The 20342-nt window shown below is 42.7% G+C and overlaps 1 protein-coding gene across 3 annotated transcripts in view; it reads left to right on the forward strand.

Annotated features, from left to right (window-relative positions):
• Positions 1-20342, forward strand: part of LOC138746574 (somatotropin) — a 28448-nt gene that overhangs the window by 3018 nt on the left and 5088 nt on the right. The window contains exons 2-3 of one of the 3 annotated variants that reach the window (XM_069904865.1): positions 2018-2102; positions 2859-2898. The exons of 1 other annotated variant lie outside the window; for it this stretch is intronic. In XM_069904865.1, the coding sequence (XP_069760966.1) occupies positions 2880-2898 (19 nt within the window). In that variant the 5' untranslated portion in view covers positions 2018-2102; positions 2859-2879. The remainder of the gene's footprint in view (positions 1-2017; positions 2103-2858; positions 2899-20342) is intronic. One more of the 3 variants, XM_069904864.1, reaches the window with a different exon arrangement.

Genomic DNA, 20342 nt, shown 5'->3' on the forward strand with positions numbered 1-20342 from the left:
GTAACTGTGGGAGTTGGCAAGTTTGTAGCAACTATCTTTAGAGAGTGTTGCAGAGATGGACCAAGAGAATTTCAGATCGGGTGAAGGTAGTAGCAAAGTGGAAAAATTTAATGAGCTTATCATGGGCACAATGTAGTCATCAATGCAGCGGAGGAAGAGGAAGGAGCCTGTGTAGGCTTATAGCATGTATTGCTCAACATAGCCAGGTATAGGTAGGACACATGCACGTACCCATGGCTACCTCTGACTTGGAGAAAGTGGAGATGAGCCAAAGGAGAAGTTATTGAGGGTGAGGACAAGTCCTGCCAGGTGGAAGAGGGAGGTGGTGAAGAGGGACTGGTTTGGACCCATTGTTGAGAAAGAGATGAAAGGCTTTGAAAGAATATGGAGGTGCATGGAGATTGAATGTCCATGGTCCAGATCAGGGGACTGGAAGTTGTTGAAATTATGGCATGCATGTGAGTTATCGCAGATGTACGGAAAGGACTGGACCAGAGAAGACAAAATAGGGTCAAGGTAAGATGATACTTGTTCAGTGGGATAGAATATTTCTTTCAAGTGAAAACATTCTCACAAGGAACTGTGGCTGGCTGAGAATGAAAGCAGTCTCTAGTATTGAAAGGCCTCTCAGTTTGTCACGTTAAACAAGAGAGTCTGCAGACACCAGGGTCGAGAGCAATATACAAATGTGCAGGAAAAACTCAGAAGGTAGAGCAACAACCAACGGAAGTACAGGGTAACCAATGTTTCAGGCCTGGCCCCTTTGTTAGGTATGAGCCAAAGCAAGTGGACGTCTGAATTAAAATCTTGAGGGGCGGGTGAAGGAGGAGAGGAGGGAGGGAGCAGCAGTTATTATCTGGGAGGATCATTTATGAGCCTTTTACCTGCTCAAGGAATAACTGATCGATATTATTTTACTTTAATACAGGTCAAGCAGAAATTCATCAGGAAACTGATTCACAACCTCCTGTGTTTAAATATCAAGGCATATATGTTAACAGGGTTATTTCACAGTACCTCTGTTTGCACCTGAGTCAATTTGCTCCAGATTAGTGGGATTAAGATTTTGATTTCTGCTGATAGTCTATCTTTTTTCTCCCCTGGGATATTGCACAGAACTATTTAGCAGTCAATATCAATTTATTAAGCCATGCAGAAAGTGGCAAAGCATGTTGTCATTTCAAGATGCTTGTCTAAAATAGAGTTCAGACACACTGATTAAACAGAGCAGAGTGAACATACAACAGCTCCTTTTAACACTGGTTGCTAAAAGTGGAAAGGTATTTCATTCATCAGTGTTGATCCCCCTCATTTTCTTTCAGAAAGCACCCGACAAAATGATATGCACATATCAATATTTTGTGCCAAGCATTCTCTTTAGTGGTTTAAGAGAAATTAGTACGTCCTGATTGAGATTTAGTTATGTCAATTTGAATAATCCCCACCTCTGCATTGATTGTAATAAAATCAAGTTTGGAAACCTGTTCATTCCTATTCATCATCAAGTGGCATCAATTACCAACCAGTTAAGAATGTAGAATAGGCAGCCATGGGAAAGTAGATTAACTCACCCCCCCCCCCCATGAAATATGGATATTATAAAAACCTGTCTTAGTAGGGAAAGGAATGGAGTTAAGGAAATGGAACAAGGTATAGGTGACATCCATGTTTTCTTTTTAGCCCTTTTAGTTTAGTTTTATTTCTTACTTGGGTTATTTAATTAACTAGGTTGTTCTTTTTTTAGGTTTTTGGTGGGAGATTTAAACCCCATTTGTATAATCGGCCTGGTTATGTGTTTCGGGGCAAGGGAGGGGTGGGAGAAAACACATGAATGTTGAAAAACGATTGTATCGATTGTTGAAATTACTTTGCTTCTGTAAAAAGTCAAAATGAAATATTCAAAAAATAGGCCAGGAAAAGGACAATGACCCATCAGTCAGTGGCACAAACTCATGTTGCCTTGCAGGAGAATTAAAACGAAGATAATTTTATGAGACAAATGCTTTCTTTTAATTAGCTTCCCCAAAAAACTGGAAGGGGGTGGAGAGAGCAAAGGGATTATCTGTGATGTGGAGTGCAGAGTGGAGATCAAACCTGACAAGGTACCAATTACTTAACAGTGACTTTAAAATCCAGCAATTAGAGATAGACAAAAAAGAGATGCAAATCAAAGCAGAGAGCGCAGCCACATCTGTAGAGAAAGAGAAACAAGCAGTTCTTAACTGAAGCTATTAAATTCAATATTACATTAAGAGGGCAGCAATGAGCCCAGTTGGAAGATGAAGTGGTGTTCCTTGAGCTTATGTTGGGTATCACTGGAACAATATAAGATGCTGAACACAGAAAGGAGTGGGAGTCCAACAAAGAATTGATGTGATTAGTGTTGGTGGCTACAATTCAATTTTTGCTATGTTATTCTCAAGAGTTGTCATGAAGTAATCCTGATTGCATTGGAATGATCTAAAGAAAGGAAAGATATGACCTGTGTCCACATTCTGTCTTCTTTCAAGAACACCACTACTCAGGGTAAACTGAATGCGACATGTTCAGTGCAATTTACCTGCTGGTTAACCCAAATCGTATCTCCGTCACTGCATCCTATAGCTGCCGGGGGTGTAGGGTAATTGGACGGCACTGACTCGTGGGCCAAAATGGCCTGTTACTGTGCTATATGTCTAAATTAAAAATTAAAAGGTTGCCCACCCCTGCTAGCACAATATGTCCTAAAATAGTCCAAAAGGAAATATGTTAGTTTGACATAACAAATAAACTATGTTTTGAAAAAAGCTGAAATTTGTTTCTCCTAGTTGAGGAATTTCTTTGCATTAACAAGATATGTTCTCCATTGCCTTGGATAGGAAATAATTTGGGATCATCTGATGAAGCCCTTTATCTCAGGTAGTTCTCATCTCAATAAGGCTCTTTTTTAAAATCAAGGAATATTACCAATTTTCATGTAAACCAATAATTTACCTTTACAGTTTATTCCAAATTGCTTCTGCAGTCATTTTCTGATAATGTGCAATTTAATTTTATTTTCTTTGTCCAATTCAAAAATTTTGCTATATTTGAACTTTTTTTTTGCAAAGTTTTATGCTAAGGTCAGGATTGCAATGAAAACAGCCATGGGTGTTGATATTAAATTCTCTTTAGCAATTAATCAATAAAAATCATTTAAAAATTAATCATCTGCAATGATGGTGTAAACTTAATTATTATGATTAATGATATGTTACATAAATATTTGCATTTTTTTTTTAAAAGGGCAGAAAATGAAGTCATTTATAGCAGGGACAGTTTCAATGTAATAAGGCTGGGTTGTGCCTGAGTAAGTTGGAATCAAGCTTTGGCATGTAACTGAATGTGCAAGGCTTTAAAGAGTGCAGAAAGATATAAAATTGATTCCAGGGACTTACACGGAACAAAACAAAAAATGGCTGTAGACACCGTGATTGAAGCAATGCTGGAGAAACTTAGCAGGTCAAACGGAGCAAAGATAAAGATACATAACCAACGTTTCGGGCTTGAGCCTTTCATCAGTTACGTGGCTAGCCTGATGAACCTATAGTCATTCTTTTTCTTGAATAGAGTACATTGTGAGCAGCGAGAATGAGCGTGTTGACATGGCCGTTGCACAAAAAAAATCTTTCTTTTGGCAGAATAGTCGAGAACAAGGGGACGTAGAATAAAAGTGATTGGCTAAGAAAATGTGGACAGGATGGGGAATTGGAACCATTTCTTTTTCTCTGCATGGAGCCAATTTTGACCAAATTCTACAATTCAAATACGTTGTGATCCAAACAATTTGTCATGTAGATTTTAGTCAAAGCCTATATGGCAAAATAGATCTTCTTGATGTTGTAAGAAATGTACAAGCAAGAAAAGATGTAAAATTTCAGATTTATTGTCAGGGTACATAGATGACATTACATACAACCCTGAGATTCCTTTCCAGGCATGGTAAAATTACTAATGATTGGTGATGCATAAAATAAACTGTACACAGTATAAACATGTAAACAAATAAAAGAACTATAAAGAGATAACAAATGTAAACAAACTGTGCAATGCCAAGAAAACAAACATAATTTACTGGAATAAAATGCATCATAAACATCAATGCCTATCTTGAAAATTCTTGTTTAATTATCTCCTTTCTGCTTCTTAGCCTGCAGTAACACCATTTTAAAAATATATTGTTCACCAGCAATCTCCAACCAGACCGCATCAATATTGACCTCCATTTTCTGTGAACCCCCTCCCCCAGCCTCTCATCCCTCTTTCTCCCTTCCACCAGCTCCCCATCCCCTTTTCTCCCTTCTCAGAAACTTAGCTCTTTCCTAGCCCTCTGCCCTCTCTGCTGATCAATTTTTATCTCCTTTTTCTTCCTCCTTCCCACCTGTATCCCTCTTGTCTGTTCCCTCCACCTTTTTTTAATTCTGATGTCTGCCTGATTTTTTTTGCATTCCTGAAGCAGGGCCCCAGGCCTGAAGCAGGGCCCCAGGCCTGAAGCAGGGCCCCAGGCCTGAAGCAGGGCCCCAGGCCTGAAGCAGGGCCCCAGGCCTGAAGCAGGGCCCCAGGCCTGAAGCAGGGCCCCAGGCCTGAAGCAGGGCCCCAGGCCTGAAGCAGGGCCCCAGGCCTGAAGCAGGGCCCCAGGCCTGAAGCAGGGCCCCAGGCCTGAAGCAGGGCCCCAGGCCTGAAGCAGGGCCCCAGGCCTGAAGCAGGGCCCCAGGCCTGAAGCAGGGCCCCAGGCCTGAAGCAGGGCCCCAGGCCTGAAGCAGGGCCCCAGGCCTGAAGCAGGGCCCCAGGCCTGAAGCAGGGCCCCAGGCCTGAAGCAGGGCCCCAGGCCTGAAGCAGGGCCCCAGGCCTGAAGCAGGGCCCCAGGCCTGAAGCAGGGCCCCAGGCCTGAAGCAGGGCCCCAGGCCTGAAGCAGGGCCCCAGGCCTGAAGCAGGGCCCCAGGCCTGAAGCAGGGCCCCAGGCCTGAAGCAGGGCCCCAGGCCTGAAGCAGGGCCCCAGGCCTGAAGCAGGGCCCCAGGCCTGAAGCAGGGCCCCAGGCCTGAAGCAGGGCCCCAGGCCTGAAGCAGGGCCCCAGGCCTGAAGCAGGGCCCCAGGCCTGAAGCAGGGCCCCAGGCCTGAAGCAGGGCCCCAGGCCTGAAGCAGGGCCCCAGGCCTGAAGCAGGGCCCCAGGCCTGAAGCAGGGCCCCAGGCCTGAAGCAGGGCCCCAGGCCTGAAGCAGGGCCCCAGGCCTGAAGCAGGGCCCCAGGCCTGAAGCAGGGCCCCAGGCCTGAAGCAGGGCCCCAGGCCTGAAGCAGGGCCCCAGGCCTGAAGCAGGGCCCCAGGCCTGAAGCAGGGCCCCAGGCCTGAAGCAGGGCCCCAGGCCTGAAGCAGGGCCCCAGGCCTGAAGCAGGGCCCCAGGCCTGAAGCAGGGCCCCAGGCCTGAAGCAGGGCCCCAGGCCTGAAGCAGGGCCCCAGGCCTGAAGCAGGGCCCCAGGCCTGAAGCAGGGCCCCAGGCCTGAAGCAGGGCCCCAGGCCTGAAGCAGGGCCCCAGGCCTGAAGCAGGGCCCCAGGCCTGAAGCAGGGCCCCAGGCCTGAAGCAGGGCCCCAGGCCTGAAGCAGGGCCCCAGGCCTGAAGCAGGGCCCCAGGCCTGAAGCAGGGCCCCAGGCCTGAAGCAGGGCCCCAGGCCTGAAGCAGGGCCCCAGGCCTGAAGCAGGGCCCCAGGCCTGAAGCAGGGCCCCAGGCCTGAAGCAGGGCCCCAGGCCTGAAGCAGGGCCCCAGGCCTGAAGCAGGGCCCCAGGCCTGAAGCAGGGCCCCAGGCCTGAAGCAGGGCCCCAGGCCTGAAGCAGGGCCCCAGGCCTGAAGCAGGGCCCCAGGCCTGAAGCAGGGCCCCAGGCCTGAAGCAGGGCCCCAGGCCTGAAGCAGGGCCCCAGGCCTGAAGCAGGGCCCCAGGCCTGAAGCAGGGCCCCGGCCTGAAGCAGGGCCCCGGCCTGAAGCAGGGCCCCGGCCTGAAGCAGGGCCCAGGCCTGAAGCAGGGCCCAGGCCTGAAGCAGGGCCCAGGCCTGAAATGTCAGCTGCCTTTTACTTTCCATAGATGCTGAGTGACCTGCAGAGTTTTCCCAGCACTTCTGGGCACCACACTCGACCCCATCGTCTGCAGATTGCCTTGTTTGCCTATAACTTGGTTTTTTTCTTAATGGTTATGACTATTCTGAATTCTATCATGGGAAGAGCTTACAATTTGAACAGAGGAAAAGATGCATGAATTGAAGCCTGCTTTAACAAATGCAACGTCCCTCATTGACATGGGATTCTTGGCAGATAGCCACTCAAACTGGAGAAGGGGCGCGTGTGATGGTATTGACAGCTTGAGTCCATGCAACAGGAGTACATAGAATACAAGTGGAAGGTGCATTTCACCTCACAAAGTACAAACCAGTCCATCCAGTCAGTCCTTTCTCATCTGTGGAAAATCTACGGTTCCCACATTGCCTTCATCGGTCACCTCAGAACCCGCAAGACAAGGGTGGAAGCAAATCATTCTTTATCCTGAGGAACTGGCTGAGATGAAGACCAAAATGCATGCATCTTCTGATCTTCCTTGAGCCCTCACAAGTTGAGGTGAACCTCTATACTCTCAGCATCCTCAATCTCAATTCAACACCAAGAGACTCATCACAGGGTCAGTGTAATCACAGCTCAGAGGCACAGCTCAACAGTCATTCTTTCCTCTCCCAGTTCCAAACCTCATTATTCTAACCATCTGTTGCATGGCCTCTCTCAGTGATGAACATTACTTGTAATCTCCTAATGCCTTACATTAAAAACAATTGCCGCCTAATTCACATCTCTATTCATGCTACGCCAATCACCACCTTATCCTTCATGCTTCCCAAACTCTGGAAAATCCTTCCAACCACCATCCACTCCCCCCATTTATATTCACCTTTCTGACATTGTCTTCTGAAAATTTAGTGATTTCCATGCATGATTATATTACTCTCATTTGTAAAAGTAGTGGAGCAGCAAGTGATTCTGTTCCCTCAGACCTCCGGCAACCTGGATCCTATCCTAATCTTGTGTGGAGTCTGTACATTCTTCCCGTGACTATGTCATGCTCCAAATTCTTCCCAAAGATATGCTGATGAGTTCATTGATGACTATAAATTTTCACTACTGTAAGTGAGAGGGCAGGCCAAGAGAATCAGGAGGCATCAATTGACATGAGAATGGGAAAAGATTACAGGGGAATAAATGCAAGAATTTTTTTTCGGGTAACAAACTCAATGGACATATTGTTATGGCATATTATCTATTTCACATTCAGTTATCGATGTGTAGCATGTGAGATCTCTACCCAAATAAAACCACTTTTTTTTTGCTCATTTTCTCCGAGAAGCCTTGGGTAGAATGAATATACCAAAATAAGCAAACTTCAGTTATTCTATCAATTTTTCAGACACTATATTCCATCTCAAATATCCTGCTTCTGCATAATCATTATATTTGAACTGTTTGAGGCATATATTTTCTCTGCCGCATTACAATCACCAAGAGAAATAGGAGAGCATGAGAAATGGGGCCAGGAATAGACCAAGTGGTCCTTCCAGCTGCTATGCCCATTTCACGTTGCTGACCACAAAGAAGCACTCTCACCCAATCCGTCAATTCTCCTAGATTCCAAAATTTTATTCATATTAGCCTTGAATATTCTCAACAAGAAGATAAAGTTACTGACATTCTGTTCTCACATCTGCAGTTATACATATTCACCCAAACAAGCACAGACCATCTGCCATTAAGTAATACATAATATCATTATAAATTCAAAGGGAGAGGTTGATTAGACGCGAGAGACAGTTTTGGAGGAGCATCGAGAAATAAGGAGAGAGGGGATGGGAATCATGGAATTACTTCTCCTTCGGTGTCATTTTGGGATGAGATAAGTAAAAAGAACTTGCTGAAGAAATGGAAAGAGTCCATTTTCGATCATTTCCGCTGCAATAGAACTCAGTTTGTAACTTATTACAGAATGAAATAAATTAGAACCATAGAACACGACAGCACAGGAACAGACCCCTTCAGCCCGTCTCGTCTCTGCCGAACCATTTTTTTTTGTTGCTTAGTCCCACTGTCCTGCATCCAATCCATAGCTCTCCCATTCATGGACCAGCCCAAATTCTTCTTAAATGTTAAAATTGAGCCCCGCCTTTAACACTGAGCTTTTAGCATGAATTTAACCTGGAGCTCGGTCACATTTCTTAATGGTGAGAATTGCACCATGGCTGTTTTCAGTTCAGCGAATGATTTGTGCTGGTTACCCTTGACTCAAAAGACCAGACTGAACCACATAATGATTTTTAAAAAGAACAACTGCATGTTGTAACAAACATGAGCACCATATTCCACTATTCCAGCTACAGGTTGATGAACTGCAACTTGGAGGTTCCCACTACTCATGTTGATAGAAACCAACTTACTATTGACACATAGTTTAAGAATACCAAGTCACAGTGAGTCTTGGATATAATCAATAATTTTCACATGCAGTGAACTTCCATTATTACCTCTCATTCACAGAAGGCCTCATTTGAGGCCTTGTCAGGTGCACCAGTCATGAATGTGGAATGAATCAAGTAATAAATAGGGAATGTAGTGTTCTTACATTGGCTCTGGACAATGTCAACAAACATTAATTTTCCAGCATACCTCAAGAAATGGGAATAAAAATGAAGCTACTTTTCAACAGACTGTCCCAGGCAGCAGGATGACAAGCCTAATAAGCAAAGGGACAATGTTAGATGCAGAACACCCATTGCAGAGATAGTTTGGGAAATGGAATTAATGTAAGATGAAGGAATTTCCATGCCATAATAAATTTACTTTACAATGAACAAAGAAAAAAATGTGTTCAACAAAAGTTTATAGAAGAACTAGCCCAAAAAGACTGTAAAAAAAATTATGAATCAAAATGACCCAACACGCTAATGGCATCGTGAAGAAAGCACGACAGCGCCTCTACTTCCTCAGGAGTTTGCGGAGTTTTGGTATGACACCAGAAACCCTGGCAAATTTCCACAGATGTGTGGTGGAAAGTGTTCTGATTGGCTGCATCACGGTCCATAACCATTAGATTAGATTTGATTCAACTTCATTGTCATTGGGCCAAGTGAAATACAAAGCCATTGAAATACAATTAGCATCCAACTAGAAGTTAAAAAATATACAAAAAAATACGTGTGAATAAAGACAGCGCATTCAGCAAGCAAACAATTATCCAAAAGTGACTGCTGTACATGTAATTCGCATAGCCAAATCGAGCAAGCATGAAGAAAACAAGCAAGTATTTTAACGCTATTTTCCAAAATCCCTCAAGTCACTGAGCCTCACGGTGCACACGTGTTGCCATCTTGATGACAATACCCCTGAGCGTAAAGCCCTGCAAAAGGTAGTGAACGAAGCCCAGGACATCATAGGCAAAACCCTCCTCTCCATCGAAAACATCTACAGGGAACACTGCCATCGAAGAGCAGCAGCACCTCATCAAGGATCCAGTTAACCCAGCACATGTTCTGTTCTCACTGTTGCCATCAGGAAAGAGGTGTAGGTGCCACAAGACTCACACCACCAGGTTCGGGCCACCATCAAACACAATAAACTCAATCAGGGACTCATTTAAAGGCTTACCGTTGAAATTTATTGATTTCTTTCTCTGTATATCACAGTATATTTCTTTATTTGCTTACAGTTTTATTTTGCACTATCACAATAAGTGGTAATTCTGCCTCAACCACAGGATTAAGAATCTCGGTTGTATATGATGTCATGCCTGTACTGACAATAAATATGAAATCTGATTCCAATCAAATAGGATCAGATCAAGAATAGAAATGTAATGGGTTGTGCTAAATCTGTCAAGAAATGTTCCATTGGTGTCCTTTGCACAAGTTAAATAAATGCATGTGCAAAATGGATAAATATTGGATTCAATCACAGGGAGAAGTCATTGATCGATCCTGGTTCACCCTGGCTGTCATTACCTTGGAATGGATCCTGAGGTGAATCATCTGTGAGAAGCTGGTGGTCTCACCTGATGGGAATATTCATATCATATGACAGGCGAAGAAACCCATTGCAATTTTGAGATAATAATTGTGTGAGGGACACCCCATCCAACTTCAACAAGTGATAACGTGCCCGTGATGGCTGTGAGGGAGGGAAGGGTTAGATTGATGTGGAGTTTATATAGGTCAGCACAACATGGTGGGCCAAAGAGCATGTAGTGTGCTGCACTGTTCTGCTTTCAACAAGAGCCAGGCCAGGAAATGTCCATATTTTCAATGGATGGTCCAGAAGGAAGCGGCCCTCTTCCAGGAGCAACAATAAAGAAATTAAGTGCTGCTTCTTCTCTGAAGATACCCACCCCGCTGTCAGCCAGTCAGTGTTCTCTTTTCCATTGGCTGGCTGCAACCCAAGCCTCACAGCAGCCAACTAACTCCACCTGCAACCTAGTCATGCTTCACCTGAAGTTAAAATCAGCTCTACTCTTTCAACCATATCAACCACAAATATTTCACAAAATTTCACCACATGTTTGGGGATCTTAAATAGCCTGAAACACTTCAGTTTAATTTCACTTCAGATGCTGAAATAGCAGGGGAGCAGCTGAAAACAGGTGTCAGTACATCTGCAATAATTCAAAGATAATTGGCAATTTACACCATAAAGCTTCACTCAGACAGAAGGTCGAATGAAGAGCTGGGGCCACGTGAAGTTGTTGTGGTGTGTAGCATCGGCTCATTTCAAAGAAAGCTAGGTCCATGTAGATATGCTGTAATGGCCAGTGGGAAGTGCTCAAGACCAGTGGTTTTCAAACTTTTTCTTTCCACTCACATACTACCTTAAGTATTCCCAATGCTATAGGTGCTCTGTGATTAGAAAGGGATTACTTAAGGTGGTATGCGAGTGGAAAAAAAAGAATCATTGCTCTTGACCCAATTTTTACTGAAATATTTTGCTTGAAAAAAATTGCCATTAGCCCATTTCCTTTGAAGTTATCACATAACAAGTCAATTAGGTATGATTAAAACACAAGTTTTCAAACTTTTTCTTTCCAACCACATACCACCTTAAGCAATCCTTTATTAATCACAGAGCATCTATGGCATAGGGAATGCTTAAAGTGGTACGTGAGTGGAAAAAAATGTTTGAAAACCACCTGCTCTAGATTAGTTGTGTATCTTCATCTCAGGAGACAAACTCTTGACAGAACCATTACATCGACAACCACTTTGGTGCTGCCTCATGCACTGTGATGAGCTCGTCGACTTCATCCACTTTGCTGCCAACTTCCACTCTGAACTAAAATTCATTTGATCCATCTGTAGCAACCTATCTTCCCTCGATCTCTCCGTCTCCATCTCGTGAGTCAAACTCTTGACAGATGTTTTCTACAAACCCACCAACTCCCACAGCTACCTTGACTGCACCTCTTCTCACCCTGTGCCCTGTAAGGATTCCATTCCATTCTCTCAATTCATCCGTGTCCGCGCATCTGCTTCCAGGTCAAGGTCTTCCAAGCCAGATCATCAGAGATGTCCTCCTTCAAACAACATGGTTTTCCCTCTCCCACCATCAACTTGGCCCTCTCCTGCATATCCTCCATTACCCACACATCTACCCTGTCTCTGTTCACCCCGATGCACAACAAGGACAGGATTCCCTTTGTTCTCATCTATCACCCCACCAGCCTCCACGTTTAATATATTCGCCTCTGCCACTTCTGCCAATCTACTACACATTCCCACAACTAAATACATCATCCCCTCTCTGCCTTCTGCAGGAACCACTCCCTCCATGACTCCCTTGACCACTCATCTCTCCCCACCAATTGTCCCCTTGGCACCTACCCATGATCGCAGGAGATGTTTCATTTGCACCACACCTGCTCCCTCACCAACATTTGGGACCCCAGCAGTTCTTCCAAGTGCAGCAACATTTCACTTTTGAATCTGCAGGGGTTATCTACTGCATTTGATGCTCTTGTTGTGGTCTCCTCTACATCAGATAGATTGGGCTTGGTTGAACACCTCATCTCTGTCCATTGCAATAGCATGAATCTCCTAGTGGCCACTCATTTCAATTCTCCATCCCATTCCTTTGCTGACATGTCTGTCCGCAAACTGGAGAAACAACACCTCATCATCTGTTTGGGCACCATCCAACCAGATGGTATTAATGTAGACTTCTCCAGTTTTTGTTAACCACTCCCCACATTCTTCTTTCCCCAGCTCTTTCTCTCTCTTCCCTCCACCCCCCTTCCTCTGTCTCCTTTCACAGAGCCAATATCAATTCTCCACATCCACCTTTTGTTGGTCTGGACTCCTCCCCCAGCCACCCTTCAGGGTTCTTTACTCTGACACCTTCCTGTTCTTTGCTTATACCTTGGTCAGGCCCGAAACACTGGTAATATATCTTTACCTCCTATGGATGCTGCAAGTCCAGCTGAGTTCCTCCAGTCCTTCTGAGTGTATTTACTAAAACCACAGCATCTGCAGACATCCAGGTTTCTCTCTCTTTTTTAAAATTATAGACTACTATCGTTTGATGGTTTGCTTTTGTGCCAAAAATTCAACATGACTTCAGTTGAGGGGAAATTCACTATTGATGGTGTTCTGCTAAAAGACTCAGCAAGAAATAGATAAGCCATCTGAAAATTGATTGGTCACCTTATCAATGGGTGAATCCACGGCAATGTCACTGGAAGCTTCGGAGCAGATTGACTGCTGAGTAGCGAATGATGCAGCTGTCCAATGGGAAGGGAAGTATAAATCAGGAAAAATGAAGAAGCAACAACTTCACTTGGAAAAGAGAGATTTCCAGTGAAACACTTTTCAGCTGGGGATGAGTTGGAGAGCAGATAAAATGGACCAGCTCTTCTTTAATTCTGCATTGATTTGTGATTTACAATCCACATCACCCACCACAATCTCTGTTCTCACTGGTACCATCAGGAAAGAGGTCTAAGTGCCACAAGATTTGCACCATTAGGTTCAGGAACAGCTGCGACCCCTCCACCATCAGACTCCTCAATGACAAACTCAATCAAGGACTCAATTTTTTTTAATTATCTCTGTATTGAACAGTCTTTGTTTAGATTTGCTATCTGTTTACAGTTCTTTATCTGCTTATATGTCTATGTTGTGTACAGTTTTCTTTGCACCACCAATTAGTGGTAATTCTGCTGAGCCCATAGGAAAAAGGAATCTCAGGGTTGTATGTGATGTCATGTATGTACTCTGACAATAAATCTGAAATCTGAATCTTGGTTTTGACAGTGCACGTGACTCCAACCAGATTTAATTGGAACCCAGTATTATCATCCCATGAAGTACATGGCTTCCACTTGGAAGGATTGGAACATGCTACCCATCATCAGAGAACATATTCCAACCCAGCTTTGTTCCTATCCCAGGAGGTAGTCTTTGGATTAGTCAATCTTCATTCCATCTCAGAACCCATCCTCTACCCCCTCTGCTGCTAGACAGATGCTATTTTGTCAGAAATGGATGAGCAGATGGCCAATGGGATTCAAATCATTCTCAGAGATTAAAACCAGCCAGGACTACATATTAAATCAAGTGAAACACAAAAGTCTGCAGACAGATTGTAGTAAAACTACATCTGAGGGACTCAGCCAGTCATCTTATTATCCAAAAAAAGAGCAAAGATATATCGTCGATATTTCAGGCCTGAGGCCTTCTTCAAGGAATAAGCAGAATGAGCCGGAAACAGGAAATCTCAGAGTCTCAGAATTCAGACAGCATCGGCTGGGGGGAGGAATCCGGACCAACAAAAGGTGTTCATTGGATATAAGGGTCCACACACATTCCATTCTTGTCCATCCATGTACTGTGGGCTCCTGTGAGTTCAACAGTATTTTGAAGCCATATCTAACATGGTTATAATCATATCATTGAATGTATCCTGTGGTTTCATACAGTAAGAAAAGTTTTAACATTAATTTAATCAACCAAAATATATCTTAAAATATTTATTAATCTTTGGTGTTGGCTTGAAAGGTTTCTTCCTCTCTGTTTCTAAGGCATATTATATTAGATATTTCTAATCATTGAGCTTGTATTTCCCTGTATAATTCACAGACTTCAACGAAACCATGTTTGGAAACATTGACATGAATGCAAAGGAGTCAATGTCCCAGTGTTGGAACATTGGAGTGTTTTGCTAGCTTCTTGCCATAACCTGCTGATTAAATATCTACTTGTTCTATATTCATGCTTAAGGTGGGAGTCATCACTGCATGGAAAGTTTGAGTCAGCTTCAAAGGGCAGCTGGACAAGTCACAGTAAAGGCCTAATCTAGATTAAAACAAAAGCAAATTGCAGGATTGTATGCTTACTTACAATTATACAGGATGCCATTCAGCCCATTCCATCTACTAGAAGACCGTTTTATTTCCATCTTGTTTCTTATTTCCTTCCAGCTAATCTCCTCTCACATGCTCATTATATCCATAGAGTGAAGGGTATTTTACAATATTTACAATAGTCAATTAATGGTATTTTGATATCGCCTCCAAGCGTGCATCTTGGCGCCTCACAGTTCGGCAGGCAGCAACCTCCTTTGAAGAAGACCACAGAGCCCCCCTCACTGACAAAAGACAAAGGAGGAAAAACCCAACACCCAACCCCAACCAACCAATTTTCCCTTGCAACCGCTGCAACCATGCCTGCCTGTCCCGCATCGGACTTGTCAGTCACCAACGAGCCTGCAGCAGACGTGGACATACCCCTCCATAAATCTTCATCCGTGAAGCCAAGCCAAAGAATTAATGGTACATTTTGTACAGGTGGGATGAAGCTTGGGCACTGAGCATACACCTATATGGTCACGGAGAAGACATCCAAACTCCACAAAGTCAGCATGGCTTCCAAGAACACTAGCTCCTGTGCCTCAATATTATCTTGATGTAGTGCTAAAAGAGACATCCATCATTCCTGTGAAACACAAAAGTCTGCAGACGCTGCAATTATAGTTTAAAAAACTTACAGAAATGCTAGAGGAACTCAGCTGGTCTTGCAGCATCCATAGGATGCCCAAGCCCTTCTTGAAGAAGGGATTGGGCTGGAAACATCAATAATATATCTTTACCTCCCAGCCAGGAGACCAGCTCTTCCTCCAACATTTCTGTATGTTCTTATCCATCATTTTTGTCCTGGATCATTGAACCTTTTCCCCAGTTTTTTCCTCCATATTGTTGTAGTTTGGTTCAGATTCATTGAAAGGACAGTAGAAAGGTGACAGTCACGTGGGGAAGGACAGAGAATGATCAAATGTTAAGCAGGGGAAGAGGCAAGGGAAAGCACAAAGAAGGCAGGGGAAAAAGAAGCAAGTACTCTAAGCCTTTGCACATCTCAATTTCTTGATTTACTTAACACACTGCTTTAATCATTTCAACTTTCCTAAAACTCTTCACCAGAATTTTGACCCTTCATGATTAAATTTTAATTTAGACATACAGCACAGTATTTAGACATACAGCACAAACGGCTATTTCAGTCCATGAGTCCATGCCACCCAATTTACACACAATTAACCTACACTCCCGGTACTTTTTGAACCGTGGGTGGAAACCGGAGCCCCTCGGAGAAAACCCACACAAACACGGGGAGAAGGTACAAACTCCTTACAGACAGCGTGATATTCAATGCTGGTCCCAATTGCTGGCGCTGTAAAGGATGAGCTCTAACCGCCACACCAACCGTGCCACCCTTTAATCACAAAAGTGATTGAAGCATAGTTTAAGTCACAGATAGTGTATTTATTGAAAGGAGAGCAGAACTCTGGCTACCTTACTTTCTAAGGATGTCAAGGCCCAAGGGAGCATCCTAGAACGAGCCTAGGGCCATTAAAATTTCAGTGATAAAGGCTAAAAAGAACCGCGAGTTGTTCATGAGAAAAAAGATTGAGAGGAGAATTGATAGAAGTATACAAGATCATGACCATTTTGGCTACGTAAATAACAAGAAGCTGTTCATATTAGCAAATGATTTAAGCAAGAGCAAGTGGATAGATTCCAATTAAAAGTTATAATATAAAACTTGCTTCCTACTTGTCTAGTTCAGTCAGAAATAACCAGGTCTTCTTGGAGGGAAATCATTTGTATGGTTATAAGGAGTGGCAGGGATGTGGACTGGTGGGATTTTGCCAGAGAGTCCTCCTGTACCATCACGATCTATGAAACTGTTATTTTAAGACAAGTTCTAATATTAGTCCATGCAAATCCTTTTCTTGGCATTTTACCTTTGTTTCCTTCTTACTTCCTTGACTGTGGCCCAAATTTAATCTTTATTAATTTTTTTTTTTTTTTTAATACATTTCTTGTTTGGATCTTTGCTCGTCTTATCTTTTATGGCACTTTGTTAAATGCAAAAATTTAACAGCAAAGCTAGACACAATGTAATTCATTGGGTATGAAGTGATTGGGACAAAGGGAGGACATCACGTGTTGGATATTATAGCCTTACATCTTGTCCGTGCTTCCTCTCGGGAATTAATCTTCGATATCACTTTTAATCACCTCTTCACCCTTCTATCTTTGAGTACATTCCAACGGCTATTTTTTCACATCACTTCAGAAGCATTTCACTCCTTTTCTTGCCCTCTTTTGAATTTGTTTTCCACCAGTAATGTGTTCAGCCCTCATAAACACCATCATTCGACTACATGAATGAATTAGTTGACCAAATATTATTCACTGTTTCTCCAAGCAAATTAAAAGGTCACTGTCATTTTCTGACATTTATGCTACCTACGACATTTAATCAGAAGCATTTTCACAAGAAATAACTGATCTCAATGTCACTTGTCCTTTAAAATAAAGTGATAATTACAAATATATTCATTATTTGTTCACTGTATGTTGTTAAAGAGCTATTTTTCTTTAACGCCATCAGCACCAATATCTATTTGTCATTGCAGGTACGAATAGTAAATGGGTATGCCAGCATAATAGCAACAAATAATAAAAATGCAACTTTAAACAGACAATTTCCCTCTCATGAGTTATCATTTACTTAAAAATAATCAGAATTATTCATATAAACTGAAGGACAAATGCAATCCATTGCATTATCACACTCCCATTGTCAGCAAAAGAATGGAAGATGTTATTATCAAACACTATGAAGCTACATTTGCCTACAAGTCTCTCAGGAATATCCAAAATGGGCTTTGACACCATTATAGACTAGGTCTCACCCGAGCCGAAGAACTGTCTTCCCAAACTGAGATAGCAATCAGACAGCATTTAATATTTGATATCAATAAGCCCCAGTAAAATAGACATCAATAGGAAAGAAAGGGAAATGTGTTGGATTATGTAATCTTTTATATTGTTCACAGATATGTTTTAAAGGAGATCAATTGGTTTTTTTTAAGTGTAGGTCACAAACAAATACAAACACTTCAAGACCGATCGCATTTAAAATGCCAGAGCTTGGCTTAAGCCAGACAGTCCAGGCTCCAAGTGCCTTTGCAAAAACTTTGAAGAATACCTATAGAGACTTCACACAAGTAGGTGATAATTGTACCTGCTGTGGAGTAATTGTATTATTGTTTTGGAAAGCAACAGATGAGTGGAGTCAGGATTGGGTCCGGTGCCACAGTCTCTCTGAATGCAGTTTGCTGTTCTAAGAGGGTCATGTGGTTTTCTCTGTGTGAGAGAGAGAGAGAGAGAGATGAAATATAGCTCTAAAGTTCAGCAGCAGCTGGGACTGGAACAGGACAAGCTGGCAATTTTGAAGATGGGTTGGGAGTTCTTAGTTCAGCCTGTTAAAGCCCTTGTGATCCATATAAGAGAAGATGGCTGGCTGGATAACATTTCAATTGAAATAAGGGGAACAAAAAAGGAACTCTCTGGTGACCTGAAAGAAAGAAAACCCTGATGGGGCAAGTTTCTTCAACAAGACACTGAAGTAGCTGATTGGAAAGAATCAGTTTGTGTCCAACGAGCAACAAATCTCTCTCTGAAAACTGACAAGAACCTTCCTGAGTGGTAACCATTTACCTTTCAAGCACCAAAGCCTGGTGAAATTCATAAATGTTAAATTCTGCGCACATTATTAGAAGTACCTGATACCAGTGAACTTGGAGAAGTGAAAAGTGAAATTGGACTGTGAATCAAATAACTTTTCTGAACTTGTACACACACATTACATGCACGCTCGCTTAGAATTAGAAGGGGGTTAAGTTAATAGTGATAAGTTAAAGTTTGATCCTGTTTTTAGGCTTAAATAAAATTAAAAGTAACTTTTGTTTAAGTAACCATTTGTCTTGGTGAATTTCTATTGCTGCTGGGCTTTGGGGTCCTCTGGGCCCACGACAAATTTCTTCAACCCTTGAACAAAGAACATGGTTTTGGTTGGAGGAGCCCATTCATTCCAGCTCCAGGAGTTCCTTAAGACAATGTTCTGGACCCAACCAGCTGCCTCATCATTAATCTTCATTGTATTCAAATGTCAAGAGACGATATTTTCACTGATGATTGCACAACACTCTCATAGCAGCAGAGACTGGGACCGCGGTTCAAATCCCACACTGTCTCTAAGCAGTTGGCACATTCTCCCTGTGTGTGGGTTTTCTCTGGGTGATCCACTTTCCTCCCACCATTAAAAATGAACCAGAGGTGTAAGTCAATAGGGTGTCATTGGGCAGCAGGGGCTCGTGGGCCAGAAGGGCCTGTTGCCATGCTGTATATCTAAATTTAAAATTGCACAATGTTCAATTCCATTTGAAGAGCTTCAGAAAATGGGGTACTCTGCTTTGGGATACTCCCAAAGGACTTGGCTATTATGAGAAAGGTACCATGTATATCATGGAAATGCCTATACATGGTGATAATCTCGGACAGTAAGCAGTCCGACCACCTGATCTGGGTACTCAATGGCATTACATTAGTTTGGCCTCCATTGGAGAAACATAGCCATGTAAGTACCATGGCAACAAAAATGAGTGGAAAACCTCCTTGCATTCTAAAGTAATTTCATCACATGCAAAAATCCTAATCTGGACCATGTTGGAAACATCCCATATGCAAACATGAATACAATCCCCCCCCCTCCCCAAAACACTCAGGAAAGCTAACACCCTGCCAGGGCAGCATAGTGATACAGGTGGTAAAATCTGGAGGAGGTTAATGGGAATGCTGGGAGAATCAACATAGAAACAGTGTGTATGGGTGGACGATGACTAGGACAGACTCAGTGGACCAAAGGTGCTGGTTTAATGTTGAATAACTATGACCAATCAGGATGGGCTTCCTCCACCAGCATTGGTAACACAGCTGCATTATTAGGCTATTTACCAAATACATTGCAAATGCTCACCAAAGTTACTCCTACGGCACCTCTCAAACACGCAGTTTCTGACCTCATGCCCAATAATGATTCCACCAGTAATTTCTCAGTGTTCGATTGAAACATTAATTGTGTTGCTAAATTGTCATTTTCATGATTCCTAGAAAAACATCACCTATTTACTAGATACTATTTGCATTATTTATGGCTGTATTGTGCAAAGTCATTGAAATGCATAATTTTAAAATGATAAAATACACTCTGGAAGTACTCAACAGATTAATGACCATTTGGAAACAATCTTTATTGAAATGTGGCTTGGACCTTACCTTGGAATTTACATTTCATCCAAAATAGAAAACTTTCTCTCTTTAGAGTTGCGCGTGTCCATTTTATTTCCAGATAGAACCAAAGAGTAACCCAGCAAGGAAACAGGCCTTATGGTCCAACTTGCCCACACTGTCAAAAATTCCCACTCACAAGTCTCCCATCTGTCTGTGTTTGGCCCATATCCCTCTCAACCTATCCTACCTGTGTATCCGTCCAAATTTATCTTAAATGTTACTGTGTAAAAATGTTACCCCTCAGGTTCCAATTAAATCTCTCCACCCTCATGTTAAACCTATGCCCTCTGGTTATTGATACCCCAATTCAGGGCAAAAGACAGAGTTCATCCAATCTTTTCTTCTCCTGAGCTTGCAATACAAACATGTTTTTGTTCATATTACATATGCCAAACTTTAATTTTTACACAAAGATTTTTGTAAAAAAAATGAAAATCTCTATTCCTGGCTGCAAGTAGAAGTCAAGCTAAGTAGTGTCATATCAATTCTTATTGGTAGAGAGTTATTACCCTTGATGTTAGACTGTTAATCTCTTCATCTACCATTATTTTGGGTTTAAAAAAAAACAAAGTTTTTACTAACATAGGATAAATATGAATGTAGTAAATATGTTAGTGAAAACTTTG

Source organism: Narcine bancroftii, chromosome 12 (genome assembly GCF_036971445.1).
Source record: "Narcine bancroftii isolate sNarBan1 chromosome 12, sNarBan1.hap1, whole genome shotgun sequence".
NCBI lineage: Eukaryota > Metazoa > Chordata > Chondrichthyes > Torpediniformes > Narcinidae > Narcine > Narcine bancroftii.